The sequence below is a fragment of the Numenius arquata genome, chromosome Z (assembly GCF_964106895.1).
Source record: "Numenius arquata chromosome Z, bNumArq3.hap1.1, whole genome shotgun sequence".
NCBI classification, from domain to species: Eukaryota; Metazoa; Chordata; class Aves; order Charadriiformes; family Scolopacidae; genus Numenius; species Numenius arquata.
In genome coordinates this window covers 85,567,472-85,575,401 of record NC_133616.1, presented here as the reverse complement: position 1 = coordinate 85,575,401, position 7,930 = coordinate 85,567,472, and the positions used below count along the sequence as shown (strand labels likewise).

The following is a 7,930-nucleotide window of genomic DNA, read 5'->3' as shown; positions in this document are numbered from 1 at the left end:
TCCAACCCCCTGCCGTGAGCAGCGACATCTTCACCAAGGCCAGGTGGGTCACCACTCTATCCATGTGGTGCTCACGTGGCTGGGTGACCGAGGCCTGAGCCTGGCCACCGCTGCTGGCGGTGTCACCCTGCTCCTCGGTGGGTTTCCAGAGGGCAGATGAGACCAGAAGACTTGCGGCTGCAGCTCAGCCCTCCCCCTCCTCCGGAGCCTGCACCAAACCCCCCTGGTCTGGCCGGCCATGGTGCCCAGCGCAGCTGGCACAACCACCAGGAGTCAGATTACAAAAACAGCACAAAGCACCCCAAGAAAATCGAAATAAACCCTGCATGAAGTTTAAAAAAAAAAAGGGGGAAACCAAAAACCACACCCAAGAAGCCAAAAAACACAGACCCCCGAAATAATAATAATAAAAAAAAAGTCACTCCCAAGAGATTTATAACAAACAGAAAGTCAACTCCGAGACCCTAAAAGGAAAAGAAAGAAAAACCGAACCCAGCAAAAGGACAGGGGGAGCAGGCGGAGGGGCTGGGGAAAGGCTGGGGGATGCGGGGGGGGAGGGGCAGCGGAATGGACTGCGCATGCGCCAGTGTAGCAGCCGACGCGTCCGCGCGGCACCGGCTCCGGGCGGAAGCGCGGCCCCGGACCGCGGTTCCGGGCGGGAGCGGACCCGGGAAGGGGGATCGCGGGGCGCGGGGGACTGGGAGGAAGGAGGCTGCTGTGGGACGCGGGGCTGCCACAGGGCTGGCGTGAGGCTTCTATGGGGCTCCTGTAGGGCAGGGAGTGCTGTGAGAGTCTCCTGGCCCTCCTCACGTGACTTTCCCACGTGATCCTCCCCCCCTCTCCCCCCCTCCCGTTCGGGTGCTCGCAAGATGGCGGCGGCGGCGGCGGTTCGGGGACGGCGTTTCAAGTGGTCGTTGGAGCTGGCGGCGGCGCCGGGGGGGCGGTGAGGCCCGAGAGAGGGTTCGGGAGGTGGGGAATTGGGGGGTATAGGTATCTCCCGGCCTCACCTACTCCCCTCTGTTGTCCCCCTGCAGACCCCGTGGAGCCGCCGAGGGCCGTGGGCCGCTGGGGTTCGCCGAGCGGCAGCTGGGGGAAGGCGGCGTCCACGAAAGCGACAAAATCCTCATGGAGAAGGTGGGCGGGGGGGGGCTGGAGGGGAGGGAGGGAGGGAGGGAGGGACACCCCCCGGATGTCGAGGTTCCCCGTGGGGGCAGGGTCCCTGTCCTGGACGACTGGGTCCCCTGCGATGGCGGCCCCCCCTCTCAACCCTGGACGCCTGGGTCCCCTCTTTTACTGCAGCGCTGCTGGGACGTGGCACTGGCGCCGCTGAAGCAGATCCCCATGAACCTGTTCATCATGTACATGGCCGGCAATACCATCTCCATCTTCCCCGCCATGATGGTCTGCATGATGGGCTGGCGCCCGCTGCAAGCCCTCATGTCTCTCTCTGCCAGTGAGTACAGCCCTGCACTACAGCCCTGCGTGGGTGGCCACTCCCTGGGTGTCCCCCCATGGCCATCCCCTGCTGCATGATAGTTGCCCCACATCCCTGCAGTGGTTCCCTGCCCCTGCAACAGTCTCCCCCTGCAACAGTCTCCCCCTGCAACAGTCATGCTTGTATATTCCCCAGCAGCCACCCCTACCACAGCCCATGCCACGCGTGTCTCCCAGTGTCAGCTACTCCCAGGCATCCCCCAACAGCTGTCCCTATGACAGTGACCCCCAGATCAGTTTACCCACATGTGGCCAAACAGTTGCCCCCATGTCACTTGCCCCCATACATCCCCTACAGTTGCCCCTGTGACAACCACTCACATGTCAGTCACCCCCCACACCCCTATGACAGTAGCCCCCATGTTGGTCACTCCTACATGCCCCCTCACAGCTGCCCCCGTGCCATCTACCCTGTGCCTCCCCCATCACATTCCCCTGCCACTCCCTACCTGTCATTCCCCCCAGTCCCCTGCAGTGCTTGGTGTGTGGCTTGTGGGTGACAGTGACTGGTCCCCCCATCCTCCCTGCAGCACTGAAGGCACTGGAGAGCTCAAGCCGGCGGGCACTTCAGGGGCTGGTGTTCCTGGTGGGCAATGGACTGGGGCTGGCACTGGCCCTCTACAAGTGCCAGGCAATGGGCCTGCTGCCCACCCGTCCCTCTGACTGGCTGGCCTTCGTCGCACCCCCACAGGTGTGTCCAGACACCAGGCCCCCCCCGCCCCCGTATGCTGGGGTTCCCCCTGGCCTGGACACCAGTGTCCCCCCACTCACAGCTTTTTTTTCTCTCTTCCCTCGGCAGCGCATGGAGTTCACTGGGGGGGGCCTGATCCTGTGACCCAATGCACCCACCCACCAATAAAGGCGATGGCAGGATGGTGATGTTATTTCTGGGGGGAATTATGAGGGTTTGGGGGCTCAGCCCAAGGAAGCATTGCGAAGGGTCAGAGCAAAAACCGTTTATTGGAGGCGTGTGCTGGGAGCACCAGGGCTTGTACTGGTGGTGCTGGGGTCCATACTGGGAGTGCACTGGAGGAGCACTGAAGCCTGTACTGGCAGTTTCCTGTGAGCCTTGGGGCCTGTACTACGAGCACTGGGAGTTAGCTGGGAACCTTGGGGCCTGTACTGGGAGTGCACTGCAGCTGCGCTCGGAGCCTCAAGGCTCATACTGGGAGACTTAGAGCCTGTACTGGAAGCACTGGGAGCCAAACTGGGAATGCACTGGAGCTGCACTCAGAGCCTCTGGGCTCATATTGGGAGCCTTAGGGTGCATACTGGGAACACTGGGAGTACACTGGGAGCCTTGGGGCCCATACTGGGATTGTACTTGGAGAGCTACAGCCCAGGCTGGCACTGTACTGGGAACACTGGGTCCATGTTGGGAATGTTTGGGCTCATACTAGGATCTTACTTTAACAGTAGCTCATGGTAGCATCATACTGGAAGCACTGGTGCTATGCTGGGATAATACTGTGAGAGCTGTGGCCTAGACTGGCATTGTACTGCAAGCGTTGGAGCTTGTACTAGAACACTGGGCCTGTACTGGGATCGTGCTTGAAGACCTGTAGCTCAGGCTGGCATTGTACTGGGAACGCTGGGCCCATACTAGGATGGTGGTGGGTGAGCCAGGAGGGCACACGTGGTGCTGGGCCATACTGGTGTGCTCAGGCGCCAGGGGGGTCCTTATCGCCCACACCACCAGCCCCAGTCCCTCCATCAGCACCTTCAGGAACTCCAGGTCTGACCCACATCAAGGGCCTGACCCATGGTTGCACCCCAGATACCCCACACTGCCCCGTTACTGCCTCCTTTTCCTCCCCAGCCACCCCATAGCTACCCCCTTAGCCCCATTATCACTCCTAGAGTCCCCCCACTGCCCCATTTTTCCTTTTTTACCCCATTTTCACTCTATTTCCTCCTATTTCTTCTTGCTGTTGCTTACTTTTTCCTGGTTTTCTCCTTATTTTTCTCAGCTTTTGTCCCTTTTGGCCTGTTCCCATTATTCTTGCCACAGCCCCTATAACTGGCTGGTTTTCCCCCATGTTCCCTCATTTTTGCCTTTTTTTCTCCTGGTTTTGGCCTGTTTTGCCTTGTTTGTGTCCCTTTTCATCCCTCTTGTTTCCCCAGTTTTCCCCATTTCTCCATTTCTTCTGTTTTCCATAATTTCTCTCCCTATTCTGTTTTTTCCTGGGTTTGCTCTGTTTCCGTTTCTTCTCCTCCCCCCATTTCCCCCCATTTTTCCCCCTAAGTTTTCTCCTCTACTGTGTTCCCCTGGGTTTTGTCTGTTTCTGCCCCATTTTACCCTTTTTCCCGATGTTCTCCTTGTTTTCTCTCCACTTTTTGCCCATTTGTTCCCCTTTTCCCCCTATTTTTGCCTTCCCTCCAATTTTTCTTTTTTGCCCGTCTTCTGCTATTTCCCACCGTTTCCCATTTATCTGTTTCCCCCCATTTTCTCCCATTTTTCCCATTTCCCACTCTTTGCCCCATTTCTTCCCCCAGCCCCACATTTTACTGATTGCTCCCTTTTTTGTTTTCTGAGGATTGTTTCACATTTTCCCCCATTTCCCCCCTTTTTTGGTTTTTTTTTTTTCCGTTTTTCTCGACCTTCTCCCATTTTTGTCCCACTTTTTCTGCCATTCCCCCCCATTTTCCATTTTCTCCTGGTTCCCCTTCTGTTTTCCCCTGTTCTTTCCGCTTTTGCCCATTCCCCACGTTTCTCTTCCCATTGCCAGCACCAGCCAGCCCCCTCCCCTATTCAGTCACGTATGCAGCATATTTTTCCCCAGTGTGCACCAGTACACACCAGTGCTCACTGGTGTCCCCCAGCATTTCCCCCCCATCTCCCCGTGTGGCCCAGAGCCTCCCCCTGCTTCCCAGCACAGCCCACAGCCCTTCTATCCACTATGTACCAGTGCCTCCCAGCACCTTCCCAGTGTGGCCCAGAGCCCCAGGTCCATGCCTCTCGGTATGGGCCGGTGCCCTACCCAGGGCATGATCCAGGGACCCACAGTGATTCTTAGTATGGCCAAGAGCTCCATCCCAGTGTATTCCACTGCCTCCAGTACACCCTACTGTTCTGGTGCTTTCCAGTACGCCTCAATGCGTCCCAGTGCCCTCCCAGGCCACCTCACACGCTGAGTCTCCTCAGTGCCACTCACACGCTGGGGCCTCGATGGGGACCGTCCCCCTCCTCCTCCTGCACACTGATGGCCTGTGATGGGATGGGGCCTTCTGACATCAGTGGGGTCAGATGTGATGCTATGCTTCATTGCACCCCTGCTGTGGTGTGTCATGGTGTGTCACCACATACTGTGTCCCATCTCCCCACCTGGGATGGGGGCACACAGCAGCCCTGGGTCCCTGGCCCCTCCCCTCGAGTCTGATGTCATCTGATGTCATGCAATGATATCAACAGGATGTTGCCTGAGCAAGCTGCATCTGGCATAGTGTCTGAGAGCACTGCTTCATCTTGAGTAGTTGTGCATTAACATGCCACTGTCCTGCTGTGGGAGGGGCCCCTGCCCAGGTCCAGCCCCGCCCCGCCCCATGGCCCCACCCTTCCCTGTGGCCCCACCCCAGGCCTTTCCCCTCCTGCCTGGCCTTGCCCACCAGCCCATGCCAAGGTGGCTGCCTCCCTTCCCCTACCCCAGACTTTCCTCCCTCCCTGGGTGGCCTTAAGTGAGGAAGCCACCCTCAACCAGAAGCCCCGCCTCTTTCAAGATGGCCACACCTCCCCACAGCCCATCTTCGCTCCCCAGTTGCCCTGGCAGAGGAAGTCCGGCCCCCTCCCACCAGGCCTATCCTACTCTACCAGCAGCTGCAAGCCCCCTCCTAATAGGGCCCTGCCTACCTCCATAGGCCTCCCCCCTTTCACCAGGAAGCCCCTCACTCAGAGGCATCACCACACACACTCTTCCCCTGATGCCCCGCCCACTTTACCACGCATCAGTTAGCCACATCCATCACCTGGCCACGCCCCACCGAGTAGCCATGCCCTTCCCACCCAGCCTTCCGCTCTGTCCCTACAAGCTCCCACAACCAGGGCCCACCCCGCACTCTCCCTGCCAGCCCCCACCCCCTTCCCGCCACATCTCGCCCTTTACTGGGCGCACTCGACCAGGAGGGTCCCGGGGGCAGCAGTGGCGCGCTGGGCGAGGAGTAGCGCCCCCACTGCCACCCCCATCCTGGTGCCCCGCACCCCTGACAGTGGCCCAGGGGACAGCCCCCTGGCATGCCCACTGGTGACTCCAGCAGGGGATGGAGCTGGGGGGCTGTGCACTCACAGTGGTCAAAGCCATTGGTGGTGATGGTGCTAAGGGACACAATGGTCAGCACAGTCGGGGGGGGGGTGTGTGTGACCTGTGACCCCCTGGCCCCTCCCTGGTACCAACAAGCATGACCTTGCCTTGACCCCAGGCCTGACCTGTGACCCCCCCCAGGGTCATTAGGCCAGTTCCATGCCGGTGACCCCAGAGAAGGTCACTGGGGTCGGTGTCAGCAGTGGCACAGTGTGTGTGATGGCAATTCTCAGTAACCTGTGGGGAAGTGTGGGGCCCAGCTGTGGCGGGGGCCAGCTGCAGGGGGGGCCCAGCTGCAGCAGGGGGCTGGTGCACAGCGCTGGGTGCTGATTCCTTCTTCCCAGACAAGTGGTGGAGCCCTGTGCTGCCACCTCTGTGCATGCAGTTCATTGTGCTGGCTCTAATCTTCTATCCTGTTCTTATTCTCCTCTGTTTGCCAACAGCCTGTTGTCTCTCCCCAGTATTGCTGCCTGCACTCTTGCACAGATATCCACCCATCCTCATCACCTCTTCACATTTTTCCTTACAAAAGTACTTGCCTTCTGCCATTCATCCTTCCAGTGGTATACAGCCCCTACTCTCATTCCCGCATCGCCTGAGCGTTTTCTCTCCTTCTCTGCTCTTCCCCACTATTTCCTAGCTCTGTGTCCTTGTTTTGACTGGGAGGGGATTGACTTTCTTGCATCAGCTGGTGCTGTGCTGTGATTTGGGTTTGGGATGGGAATGGTGGTGGTAGAACACTGGTGATTTTGGTTGTTGCTGAGCTCTCAAGACCATTTCTGCTCTTCACCTCCCCACCAGCAAAGGCTAGGGGGACACAAGGAGTTGTGGGAAGACTCAGCTGGGACAGCTGACCCTGACTGACCACGGGGACGTTCCATACCATCTGATGTCATGCTCAGTATATAAAGCAGGGGGAAAAAGAAGGAAAAGGGGGATGTTTGGAGTGATGGTATTTGTCTTGCCAGGTCACTGTTAGCCATAATGGGGGTCTGCTTTCCTGGAGATGGCTGAACACCTGCCTGCTGATGGGAAGCAGGGAATGAATTCCTTGTTCTGCTTTGCTTGTGTGCACGGCTTTTACTTTACCTATTAAACTATGTCAAGTCATAAGTTTTCTCTTTTAGTCTTCTGATCCCATCTCTACCATCCCACTGGGCGAGTGAGTGAGTGGCTATGTGGTCCTAGCTAATGGCTGGGTTTAAACCATGACAGTGTCCCAGTTGCCAGCGATCCCTGCCAGGTATTAAATCTTTCTTACCCATTTTAAACCTCTGCACTGCTGTCGTCTCTGTACGTTGACTTCATTTTACCTTGCAACTCTGAGTCAAAGAAAACACACAATAGTATAACTGCTTCTCACATGTACAATTTTTTATCTTGGAAATCCCTCTGTCTATGAGTTGCAAGTTGTATATGTTTTAAGTTTTAATGATAGGGAACACGGAGGCTGACTTATCTGAATTAGACTTAGGTAATACGGTGGGGGCAGAAGGCCCAGTGCCAAAATCAAAATCATCCTCCTCATTATCAGTTTTTGGTGTACATATCTTGTCAACAAGCTAACTCTGGGACTTCTTGCTCTAGCTGTCATAAAGCCAAGGTCTAAAGTTCATTTCTGATTGTCATGGTAATTGGCTGTTAACATGGCTATGAGATTCAAAGGCAGCTGCTCATGCTTCTTCATTCTCAGCTCACTGCAAAGCATCTTGTAACGCGTCTTGAGCTTCCTGTGTGGAAGTCTTTAGTAAAGTGCCTGCAGCTGCCAATACCTCTTCAAAAAGCTCAGTGAAGGGTCCCTTGCTTTCCTTTACATACATGCATTTCCTGCACTCCTAAAATACTACTCATGCTGTTTCCCAATCAAAAAAATTTTCACCCACCCAGTTCCCATTCCACCCAGGTGTTTTCCATCCCTTATCTTCTTGGTATTTTTGCTGTTCTTCCACTGCTTCATCCTAAGCATCCATGGCCTATGTATTTTACAGAATCCCACTTCTGACATTAATTACTGTAATGACTTATAGGATTACCCAACCGTTATGATCTCTATATACCCACAGGCTAGGTAACTCTTTAGGTCATGACATGAATGCTCCTGTGTTCTTTGCTCTATTCTTTTCTGGATTCTGGCCTCTGAT

The 7,930-nt window shown here is 56.3% G+C and overlaps 1 protein-coding gene across 1 annotated transcript; it reads left to right on the top strand.

Moving 5' to 3' along the window:
• Nucleotides 1–645: 645 nt before the first annotated feature.
• EMC4 (ER membrane protein complex subunit 4) lies at nucleotides 646–2,377 on the top strand. The gene is made up of 5 exons (XM_074166430.1): nucleotides 646–943; nucleotides 1,035–1,134; nucleotides 1,300–1,453; nucleotides 2,025–2,185; nucleotides 2,294–2,377. Exons 1-5 carry the CDS (start codon nucleotides 870–872, stop codon nucleotides 2,327–2,329), a joined length of 525 nt encoding a protein of 174 aa, XP_074022531.1. The 5' UTR covers nucleotides 646–869; the 3' UTR covers nucleotides 2,330–2,377.
• The last annotated feature ends 5,553 nt before the right edge of the window (nucleotides 2,378–7,930 follow it).

Excerpts from the sequence above, each read along its gene's own strand:
- EMC4 (XM_074166430.1), top strand. The coding sequence starts at position 870 with ATGGCGGCGGCGGCGGCGGTTCGGGGACGGCGTTTCAAGTGGTCGTTG. Across the intron at positions 944-1,034 it reads GCGGCGGCGCCGGGGGGGCG|ACCCCGTGGAGCCGCCGAGG; the intron begins GTGAGGCCCGAG and ends GTCCCCCTGCAG. Across the intron at positions 1,454-2,024 it reads CCTCATGTCTCTCTCTGCCA|CACTGAAGGCACTGGAGAGC; the intron begins GTGAGTACAGCC and ends TCCTCCCTGCAG.